This window comes from Juglans microcarpa x Juglans regia, chromosome 5D, assembly GCF_004785595.1.
Source record: "Juglans microcarpa x Juglans regia isolate MS1-56 chromosome 5D, Jm3101_v1.0, whole genome shotgun sequence".
In the NCBI taxonomy this organism is placed as follows: domain Eukaryota; kingdom Viridiplantae; phylum Streptophyta; class Magnoliopsida; order Fagales; family Juglandaceae; genus Juglans; species Juglans microcarpa x Juglans regia.
The window spans coordinates 28,695,687-28,707,727 of NC_054602.1; the positions used below are offsets into that span (position 1 = coordinate 28,695,687).

The 12,041-nt window shown below is 31.0% G+C and overlaps 1 protein-coding gene across 3 annotated transcripts; it reads left to right on the top strand.

Moving 5' to 3' along the window:
• The first annotated feature begins 6,386 nt into the window (after window positions 1–6,386).
• LOC121266125 (interactor of constitutive active ROPs 2, chloroplastic) lies at window positions 6,387–11,768 on the top strand. 3 transcript variants are annotated; one of them, XM_041169857.1, is made up of 5 exons: window positions 6,387–6,683; window positions 8,110–8,230; window positions 9,183–9,342; window positions 9,627–11,303; window positions 11,388–11,768. In XM_041169857.1, exons 2-4 carry the CDS (start codon window positions 8,211–8,213, stop codon window positions 11,283–11,285), a joined length of 1,839 nt encoding a protein of 612 aa, XP_041025791.1. In that variant the 5' UTR covers window positions 6,387–6,683; window positions 8,110–8,210; the 3' UTR covers window positions 11,286–11,303; window positions 11,388–11,768. The 3 variants fall into 3 exon arrangements, with proteins under 3 accessions (XP_041025791.1, XP_041025790.1, XP_041025793.1); XM_041169856.1 differs by having other exon boundaries at window positions 6,387–6,658; window positions 8,111–8,230; XM_041169859.1 differs by lacking the exon at window positions 6,387–6,683 and adding an exon at window positions 6,886–7,044 and having other exon boundaries at window positions 8,111–8,230.
• Window positions 11,769–12,041: the final 273 nt, after the last annotated feature.

Here is a 12,041-nt window from a genome sequence, read left to right on the forward strand (position 1 = left end):
TTTTTCTCTCTAATTTTTTAAAATTCATAAAATATTTTAACTCAAAATATTTTACTACTATTGACAAATTTTTTATGTGACACGTGAATCGAGTTCCACCATAAAGATTCAAAGTCATCTTCTTATGTTTATGTTTATGTTTATCTTTTTTTTTTTTTATTACTTTTAACCTTCAAGTTTGGGCACAGAACTTAAGACTTTGATGTATTTATTGAATGGAAATATATAACAGTGATTGGATGAAATAAAACCTATTGATTGTTTGTTCTTTCATCCAAACAGTAGGGTTTGTGCTTATCCATAAATAAATAACTAATAGTGTGTTTTTGGGAGGAGGTTTAAATTTTGGCGTTTAGTATTCAAGTCCTTTATAAAATTTTGAATTTTGAAATCATGGTTTATTTTAAATCTAAATGTAATTCTAATAAGCTTTACTATTCATCATTCTCACATATCATACATCACACTTATTTTTATTTTTTTATTTTATTTTTCATAAACTAATTATTTTTTCTACTCATCATCCATACATCATACATTTAGTAAGAGAAAAAAATAAAATAATAAAAAAATTATGCGTGGTGTATACTGTGAGGATGATGAGTAGAGTTTTTCAATAAACTTTATTACTTATCATCCTCACACACCATACATCACACTTATTTTTATTTTTTTAGTTTATTTTTCATAAATTAATTGATTTTTTCTACTCATCATCCATACATCATACATTTAGTAAGAGAAAAAAAATAAAATAATAAAAAAATTATGCGTGGTGTATGATGTGAAGATGATGAGTAGAGTTTTTCAATTCCAATTCCTAATTCTATCCAAATGCATGTATATTTTAGCCAAAGATCCTTTGGATCAGATGAGATAAAGCTAGTTTTTCAAATAAGAGAATTAGGTTGCGTTTAGATGTTGAAGTGAATTGAGTTGAGTTGAGTTGAGATGATAAAATATTGTTAGAATATTATTTTTTAATATTATTATTATTTTAAAATTTGAAAAAGTTAAATTATTTATTATATTTTGTATTAGAATTTAAAAAAATTATAATAATGAGTTGAGATGCGTTGAGAGTAATTATGAATACAAACGAAGCCGGTTCCAACCATCCGCTCCGATATAAAATAAAATTGCATAGTGTACCCAATCATCCGAATTAACTGTGGATTTACAGTGTATCAAAACCAGCATTCAAGGTGGTACCCATCCAGTTGATAAGGAATGGCGTTGTAGTGGTTATAATGAAGTGTTTGGTAAGATCCCACGCCCTTATTCGTATGTATATCTTGCTACCTAATTAATAAGAATAATAATAATAATAAAAGTTTTATTAATGTTGTTCTTTTTAAGAAAAATAAAAGATAATTCACTGTTTTTAGTTAATCTTGATATATATTTTATAGTATTTCACCCATAAATTATTACCTTTTCTTCACTTGAAACAATTATACACTGCGAATGTAAACTAAAATTTGCTCATATAATTAAGACTGTAAATTGAAAATGTAACTAAACGAATAGTCATTCGTTTATAGCATCCCATTCCGTCGGCCCTATTATTATTATTATTATTATTATTATTATTATTACTTAAAAGTGTTTTTTAATGAATTTGTGATTTTTATTTTATTTTAAAAAATGTTTGAAAATAAATCACAAAAAAAAAAAAAATGGCCTTCTCAATGACACTATTAGAGAGTGACCACCCTTAGTTTTCTACACTATCAACTTGGCCTCTTTTGTTTTTACAGAGAGATGAGATAAATTGAGATAAAAGTTAAAATTTGAATAAAATATTATTAGAGTATATATTTTTTTAATATTATTATTATTTTGAAATTTAAAAAAGTTAAATTGTCTATTTTATTTTATATGAAAATTAAAAAAAATTATAATGATTAGATAAATTGGGATGAGATGAAATGAGATGTGTTGTGAAAACAAACAAACCAGTGTTTACCCTTTTAGTTGTTTTATTTTCTCACATTTTAAACTTTAAGGCATGTTTGGATACTTAAAGTATCTCAAAATTTTGTGACTAGTTGTGAAATAGTTTGAGTGAAAATATTTTATTGAATTTTGGAAAATGAGAGAGAAAAATTTGAATAAAAATATATTTTAAAATAAACATTGTATTAGAATTTATGAAAGTGAATAGATAAAATTAAAAAATCTTAAATGTAATTTTTCAATATTACTTTTGTTTTAAAATTTGTAAAAGTTTAATTGATTTTTATGTTTATTTTGAAATTTGTAAAAGTTGTATAAATTTTTGTATTTTATTTTGAAGTTTATAAAATTTGTATTGATTTTTGTGTTTAAATAATAATTAGATAGTGATTAAATGAAAAAGTTGAAAACTTGACATTAAAAAGTATTTTATTTTTTAGTGATATTTGAGAATAAAGTTACGAGAAATTTTGAAAATTTAAAAAATTCTCATGTTTGTCAAATATGCCTAAATCTTTTGATAATATAATTTAAATGTCATTATCTGAATTAAAATAAAGTGAACATGATAAATACCTTGGGAGCATTTTGATCCTTCTTTCTTATTCCACCACCTTATATGATTTTTTTCCCTTGAGAAATCCTACCATCTGATTTGATTTGTTTCCTTGAAGATGTACATGTTACATGCTACCATTATTATAAGTAATAATCACTGCAATTATGTGGGTTGGCAATACTAAAATATGTGAGTTTTGCTTAATGTTCCTAAACAATAACTCAACCAATTGTAACTGATTTTTTTCCCTTTTTTTTTATTATTTAATTATGGGTTGTAGATATCGTCAGGATTACCTCTGAATTATTCTCATTAAAGAATGTGAGAATGTCATCAGACTGCAAGATCATAAAAAAAAAAAATATTCATAGTATTGGTTAATCTCTAACTTCTAAATTATTCTCATTAAAGAATATGAGAATGTCGCAAGATCATAAAAAAAAAAAAAAACAAAAAATTCATAATATTGGTTAATTTTGATGAAAAGGATTTCCAAACTATAAAATATGGGTTGTGTGATATATTATCCGAAGAATATTGAGTTAGTTTGTTGTAGTTTTCATAGGCAATATATACTTCATAGTTTCTACACTCGGTGTGGTGTCTTTGTAATGAATTTGATGTCAATGAAATGAAACAAGTTTTGTGTATGATGGATGTGTACGGCCTTTCCCTCTTGCTTACGGTGCAAGAATAGGATCCTTTGTGTCATTATACCGAACATATGATTTCCAAGGTGTTTCCAAATCCCCATGTCCCCCTCCTTACACCCCAATAACAACTCTAACATCACCATGTCCAACAAAAATCATATTATATTTTTTATTTTTTCAAATTAGATTATTTATTTTAAGAATTTGAGTTTGGGTAGCGATGCATTCTCAAATATTTTGTGAATTGTAGTGAAAAAGTAATGATAAAATATAGAATAATAGTAAAATGTAGGTGAAAGATAATAATAAAATAATAAATAGTAGTGATGTATTCTGAGAATACCTGAAGTACTCTCAATACCAATTTTTTTTTGGTTTTAAATCAATATAATGTGGTATGTGGGGATCAAATTAATCATTTTTATATGCAATGTTTTTTCGCATGTAAAAGAAGTATATATAAAACAAGTAATAAAGTCTACAAAAATATTACCACCGTCTTTCTATTCACAAATAAATAAAACAAGAAACATAAAAAAAAAAACTTAAAAAACACTATTGGCGTGTTGAAGAAAAGAATAATTCTATTTAAAAGCTTTTATACGATACACTATCCACATATTTATTTTTGTATTTATTTCAATATATTTTCATTTTAATGATTGAGTCTACCCAACTTAAAAAATATATAGCTTGTCATATGGATTGCATTAGGTGGTTTTCTGTTAAAAGAAAATAATGAAAATCATAAGCTATAAAATAATTGCTTTCTAGCTTTCATTGTAAACAAAGCAAAGACATCTATCCTTAAACAAACATAAAAAATATTTCCGTTACCTTTGATATATGTATGCTTTTATTAGTGGATATGTCATCAAACAAAAAGTAGCAGAGGAAAGGTTCCACTCTCATCCAATACATATACAGTATTTTATTACCTACAAGTAGGGCCCATCAACAATAATATTCGTTTTTCTTCCCATCCCATATTGGCTGGATTTTAAGAAGAGTGCTGTTAGGTTGCCGCTCAACGGTAATCGCATGTCTATTAAGTAAAATTTATTTATTTTTATTTGTTTTTATTTATATTTTTTAAATATTTTTTAAAAAATATAAAAATATCAATATATTAATAATCACTTCCTTAATTAGTAAATAAAAAAAATTTAAAAAAATTTAAATACATGAGTGGTCAAAATGAAAAAACAAAATGAAACGGTATAATAGCATTATTCTTTTAAAAATACCCTTTATCCATCTATGATAATATGCCACTATAAATTAAGGAGTTTCAATGTAGGTTTTGGTTAACAACTCCAATTCTACAATGAAGTTACATTTCATAAGATTCAATTTTATCATTTTAATATTAAATTTTATCATTTTTAATCATATTTGTTGATGCGATATATTTTAAGTAAATATTTATTTAGAAATTCGGCATATAAGATTATTTAACAAAATTTCTTTTTTTTTTCTTTTTTTAATTTTGGTTTAGGAAAAAAATATAAATACATTTATTGGCATGACCATAATATTAACATGTCAGTTTGGAATGGTGTGCATTGGTGGAATTTGGCCTTTGGGTGGCCCAATTAAACGTGAATAAGCTCACCGTCCCACAATGATTTCCCAATGGGGGAGCATTGCCCTTAAATAGAAGGAATAGAACCTTTAAAAAAAAAGAAAAAAAGAAGGGGTAGAAGGCGTAGGCACATGCAAACGATTATTTTTTTTTTTTAATTTTTTTTTTTATATGCAAATGCAAATGCTTTGTTGAAAAGAAGAAACGTGCCCCTTATTTTCATGGCTTAAATGTCCCATTAGATAGTGGACAACTAATAATAAAAAATTCTTTTACATACAGTTAGTTAATTATGCATATTCTTTGTATACTTTGTTGATGTAACAAAATTTAACAATTATTTTATATTAAAAAGAAATGATACAGTCATAAATGTGTACGTAAAAATGAGTGTATATAGAATTTTCGAATAATAAATGAAGAAAACAATCCTAAATAAACCTTAGTGGTTCTACAAAATTGGAATCCCACATTTGTGATCTTATCTGGGATTTGAGGGTTGGATCTTTTAATGACAAAAACTTGTCAATGATCTTGTAATCTGATGATATATAAATGGGTATCAATGTATCATGATTGGCGTTGAATTTTTCTACTTCTAATCTCGTTGTTTTTCAAAAAGTAAGAAAGAAAGAAAAAAAAACTTATAATGTTTTATTTATTGTATTAATTTTGGAATGTGAGACTCAAAATTAATGATTTTTGACCTCGTCAACATGACGACATGGCCTCCATTGCGTTTAGTTTCGCAAAATGAAATTTATTGATGAATTACATTTGTTTCTTTTTTGTTCTTCGAGTTGTGACTGTGGAACAATGCTGTAAAATGTGTCTTTTTATGTTGGTAAGGAAATGAAACGGGAGGAAAATTATTTGTATATTCTTTGAGAAGATTATACAGTATTGTGATACGAAAAATTTTATGCATCAGTTATTATTTATTTTTATACTCTATATTTATAATTTTTTTTTTATAAAATGTAGAGTGTAGTATAGTAAATAATGTCTGATAAAAATAATTTTTCATTATGACACTGATAAATTCAAAGTTTTTCTCAACATTCATAGAGAAAAAAAGAAATGTAGATATTTTTCACTCACCAATGCATAAGCTTTTATCACTATCATTATAGAATATCTAGAATATTTATCTTATTTTACAATCTTTTTTAAAAATATACTAAGGCATTATATTATTTGTGGGGCCTTGTTCTAAGTAATAGATTGTTCCGACACCACCTTTCCGACTAAATCATGAAGTATTTATCAAATTTCACAAATTTTATTTATATACGTTAGCTCCGATGACGGAATTTCTTATCAGTAACTATTTATTTATTATTTTATGAAATATATCTCTATATTTTAAAAAAATTATAAATATAAAGTATAAAGATGAATAATGACCGGTGGATTACATTTTTCTACGAGAATATCCTTCCGCACAGATGAAGTATTTATCTTCTCTTTCACAATGCATTTATTTTACCCATAAAAATACACTGAATGCATGTGATTGGGGAGCGTGGGAAAGGGCGTGGAGAAAGAGCGTGGCCTAAGTATCCATGCTGTAGAGCAACGCACCGTACCTACGCAGATGACTAAACTTCCCTCCACTGACAAAAACACAAAACAAAACAAAACAAAATACAGATAGGGACTCGGGAACTGAGTTCAGAAGCAAAGCTGTTCGAAGCTCCTACCAACAGCCTGAGCCTACGAGTGCGAGACACTACAAAGGCGCAAATGCCCTTCTTTCTTCTCTTTCAAAACTAGGGTTTTCTCGGGTTTTGAAACTCCCACCAGAAAAAAAGAAAGAAAGAAAGAAAGAAGAAAAACCAATCAACCAACTCCAACGAGACCAACGTCCTCCAGAGTTCACAGAGTCTGAAAGGCCTTCTGGTAAGACAAAAACTGTTGTTTTGGGGTATTTCATGTTTATATTTCTTTTCTCAGCAATGCTTCTTTCCTTGTTTTTATATGTTTTCTTATTTTACCTTTTCAAAAATAGTTTTTTTTTTTTTTTTTTTTGATTTTTGCTAATTAAGGATGAGATGTTTTTGGTTTTGTCAAAACGTTTATTTGGTTGATTGCTATCAGTTACCCTTGTGTGTTCGAGGAAAAAGAGAGAGAGAGAGAGAGAGAGAGGTTTTCGTTTTCTGGGGTGCTTCTGCTTTGGAATGGAAATGTGGGTTTGTGGTTAAGCTGAAAGTCTTGAACGTTTCTAAAGTGCTTTCTAAGAAGAAGAGCTGAAGTTTTGATACTTTTAGTTTTGTATGCTTTTGGAAGTACGTCAACATTTCAGAAGAGTGATTCTTTCTTTCATCTTTTGGCTGAGCTGATCAAAGCTCTGTTTATGCTTTCTCTGTTTTAGTTCTTCATCCTATCATTTGCATCCGATCGGGGATTTAGACCCAGAGTGTGATTAGATCTAAGCGTTTCAAAGGTCATAAATTCAACCAGTTTGAAAGCCCAGAAGCTCTCATTTGTCTGGTCTCGCTTTATTTTTACTGCAAAGTTTCATTTCAATATATAAATAATATATATTTGTCTTCTTTATTTTTTTAATTGATATATTTATTTCTTCTTAGTTAGTGCTTTCGCCTCCTTTTCTTTTTTTATCCTACTTCAATATGAATTTCTCTTGCTTTATCTGATTTAAGCTTGCCATGATTATTTCATTTGCTACTTTTTTGAGGGAAAAGAAAAAATTGTTAAAAGAAACGAAATTTGAGGAACGCAGATGGGGAGGTTTGTTAGATTAGCCAACATTGAGGGGTCCCATTTTTCTTGTCTTGTATTTTCAAGCATTTTTCTAGATCTGCTCATGATTTTGAACAAAATATGAATAAGATAAATGTGGTCTATTTGTGCTCCGTTTGAACATGGATACATAAATAAATATGCCCATAAATTTTCGGAAAAAGGTATTTGATTACCTTTTTGTAGCCAATTTATTAATTTCCTTCTTCTAGCCCACAGTGGCTTCAATAGTGGGTTGGGACCATAGTATAAGAAAAAGTACCGGAGTGAAAGGAAAGAAAAAGGAAAGATGAGGATTTAAAGTTTGACAGATTGATTGTATAATCATATCTAATAAAATATTTCTGTTGCAATTTTTTTTTTCTATCTTATTTCTTATATTTATTTTATTTCTTGTCTAGTGGTTTTGGTTGGTGTTAGTGGAGGTAGTTTCTGTGGAGTTTCTTCCAAGCGATTGTGTTATTTGTTTGTTAGGCTTTGAGGCTGAAAATGGACTTGAGCTAGCTTTCTTTTATCAACTATTTATTCGTTTTTTCCATAATATATATTATATTCCCTATCCTCATTTTTTCTCATCCAAGTATTTCTCAGAACTACGGCAGGTGCTGTGGGTCCACTTTGAAGGAGGGATCATTACTTTATCCCTTATTACCACTTTTACACAAGGAGATCACAAAAAAAAAAAAAAAAAATGCAGACACCAAAAGCAAGGTAAAAATGTTTGTTACGAGCCTTTGACAGCATTGTGATTAATCTTTTGTTCGACATTATTCTAACTTTTATCCTCGTGATTTGAATTTGGACTGTTTAAGGTGGATTCCAGTATTATCCAGTTTGGTTGCTGTGACTTATTTTTGTTTTTGATATTCATAAAGAATGCAGGGAGTCAAAATTTTTCGAATAGACTATATTTGGAATAAACTAAACGGTTTGCATAATTTCATTCAAAATTCTGTGGAAGATATGAATGTTAGCCTGTTGCACCATTGCTATTCCAGGAAGTATCTGAAAGGAAAAAATAAAAAAAGTGTTGTGTGTGACAGTAATGCAAGACAAAGTTTCAAGCAATGAGTTTGACCCAAGGTTTTAAAAAACTCATCTGAAGAGCATTTAATGTAAAATACGTATCAGAGTGTGTACTTATTGAACTCTTTGAGGACCGACATGCACCAAATGATTTGTCTTTATCCATCAGATTGGGAGAACCAACTTCTATATTTTTTAAAGCGCACATTCCATTTTCAACCAGTCAATGTGCATATCTTCTTGATTAGTCTCTGAAAGGGAAATTGAAAAGCTAAAGAAGTACTGTCCCAAGTCTTCCATATATGTTTTTAATGTTGGTTTATCACCAATATATGCGTGGTGGGTGAGGTTGGCAGATAGCTGATTCTGGATATGGTTTCCAGTCTCTCCAAGAGATGGATCATCTTGCTGCATTGTAAGAATTGATATAGACAGAAAAATATGAGGACATCTATATTCTACTTGACAAAAGTGTATGTCAGCACCAAGAATATCAATGGCCCTGATACTAAGATTTCTTAAACTAAATAATGCCGTTTTGATTTTGAGCTGCCAATGTCATCGGTTGCTGTAAATAGATTTTTGGTTTATCTATATGTTTTCTGATTTGATTGTCACTCCATGAGTCTGAAAGCAGAACCAGTTCGGAAGTGCCACAAAAGAAATCTCCTGCGACACCTCGGACTGCTCGCCAACTCAAGACACCGGGCTCAGATTCCGACCCAGCCAGTAGGACACCAAAAGACAAAAGTCCTAAAGTCATTGAACGTAGGACATCACGAAGCCCAAACTCTGAGGTATATCACAATAACAAATAATAAAATCAGCTCATTTTTACTTATAAAAAAAAAAATCAGGTGATTTTGTTGGAGAGTTTCTGCTGGAAGCTCATACTCATGTTGGCAATCACACGCGCACTGCTGCTTTTATAAAGCATCATTTGAGTTTTTAATTGTCATAATTTTATTCAAAAGATTTTGAGTTTCGGTTTTAAAATTTTCTTTACAACTGTTGCTTGATGTTTTAGTTAATCCTTTTCATCTTCTCTTAATGTCATCCCCCTTTGTCTTGGGATCTCCAGAAGAAGCGCCCAATCCGAGTTTCTGAATTGGAGTCGCAGCTTGCTCAACTCCAAGAGGATCTGAAAAAGGCAAAGGACCAACTGAACTCATCTGAATCATGGAAGACGAAAGCCCAACAGGAGGCTGAAGAGGCCAAGCAGGAGCTCTTCGACATGTCAGCAAAGCTTGAGGAATCCCAGCAGCAGCTGCTGGAGCTTTCTGCTTCTGAAGAAGCTCGGCTTCAAGAGCTCCGTAAAATCTCCCAGGATCGTGATCGAGCATGGCAATCTGAACTTGAGGCTGTCCAGAGGCAGCACTCTATGGATTCTGCCGCCCTGGCTTCTGCTATGAATGAAATTCAGAAGCTAAAAGTTCAGCTCGAAGTGGTGGTTGAATCAGAAGCTACTCAAGCTAAGAGTGCAGAATCAGCACATGCGGAGATCAAGGGCTTGAGAATGGAACTTTCTAGAACTCTCGCCCTGGTTGAAAGGTTTAATACTGAATGCAATAATTGCAAAGAATCTGAAGCATGGGCCATAGAAGTTGCTAATAAAACTCAAAGGGAATTGGAAGAAGCGAATGCAACTGCAGAAATGCTCCGGTCAGATGGCATCAAAGCCATGGAAGCGTACAACTCCTTGTCAGTTGAATTGGAGCAATCAAAAGTGCAAGTAGAATCATTGGAGGGACGTGTGAGCACACTCCAGGTAGATGTGGTTGATAGCAATGGCAAAAAGTTGGCGGATCCTACAGGCACTTACAAGATTGTTCAGGAAAATGAAGAAAATGAGGAAACTAACAAGCTTAAAATGGAGCTTAATTTTCTGAAACTTGAAGTGGGTAAACTTAAAGCTGCTTTAGATGCAGCTGAGGTCAGGTACCAGGAAGAATATATTCAGAGCACGTTGCAGATTAGAAGTGCCTATGAACAACTTGAGCGGACAAAATCAGAATCATGCCAACGAGAGGCTGAAATGGAGTTGGAATTAAAGAAATTGAAGGCTCAAGTTGAGGAGTTAAGGGTTTGTTTGATGGGCAAGGAAACTGAATTGCAGAGTATTTCAGAAGAAAATGGGGAGCTGAAATTGAAGATTGAAAAAAACCTGTCAAGTGAAAAAGAATATAAACTTGCAATGGCCCTGAGGAAGTCAGAGGCAGATTTAGCAGAGTTGAAGGCAAGTTTGTTGGATAAGGAGGCAGAGTTGCAGAATATCACTGAGGTAAATGAATTGCTCAAGATGGAAATAAAGAAGAGGGACTTAGAAAGGAATCAAGTTAATGATGAGGTTGTTGCTCTGGCAGAAGCAGCAAGGACTGCAGAGCGGGAGGCTCTGATGAAACTTGGCAATATAGCAGAAGAGGCAGATAAAAGTAGCCAAAGAGCAGAACGAGCGACTGAGCAGCTCGATGCAGCACAGGCTGCAAATTCAGAAATGGAGGCCGAGTTGAGGAGGTTAAAGGTGCAGTCAGATCAGTGGAGAAAGGCAGCTGAGGCAGCTGCTGCAATGCTTACAACAGCAAACAATGGGAAATTTGTGGAAAGAACAGCTTCTCATGACAACAGCTATAATCCTATGGATTCACCTTATTCAGAAGACATGGATGATGATTCGCCTAAGAAGAAAAATGGAAACATGTTGAAGAAGATTGGAGTGCTATGGAAGAAGGGCCAGAAGTAAAATGGAATTATGTGACAGGTAGCAGATTGTTCCATACTATTATCTTACTGCTTTTGGTATATTCTATTGTACTTGGTTCTCTCCTCACTTCATTATTGACAGATATTTTGGTGGGTGGGTGCAGCTGGATTTTTCATGGAAAAGAATGTGAAAATGGTGAACTTAGTGTCATTTCTTTTAACCTGATGTTTGTTGTGGCTCTAGATAGACGCACTAGATATTCTATTCTATCTTCTTAATTTTCGCTTGGACATTTACAGTTATGTTTTGAATCAGTTGGTCATCCTATAAAACACATCAGGGGAGCCCTTGTGTATGTAAATGGAACAAATGATCTGAAACTAGCAGGCCTTGTTTATTTGTTACTTCAGCCATGAAGTGAGTTCCCTTTTTTTTTTTTTTAAAAGGACAAGACCTGAGACTTTATAAATCAATCTTTACTTCGGCTAAGGAATACCATGAATAAATTGAAGACTTTGACCATTACAAATTTAAAGCTATCCTCCTTTATAAAAATTATACTCTTAGAGCACTAGATTCAGCTCGAATATTTCATCAGCCGAAATCTGTCTACTATCATATTCATACTTTTTCCGTTTTGTCTATCTCATTTGAAATCTAATTTCATTTAAAACCTAATTTCATATTAGGTTATCCATCTAAACTTTATATATTAATATATTATTATTTATTTTTTACTTTATTATTATTATTATTATTATTATTATTATTATTATTATCATCTAATTTCTTATC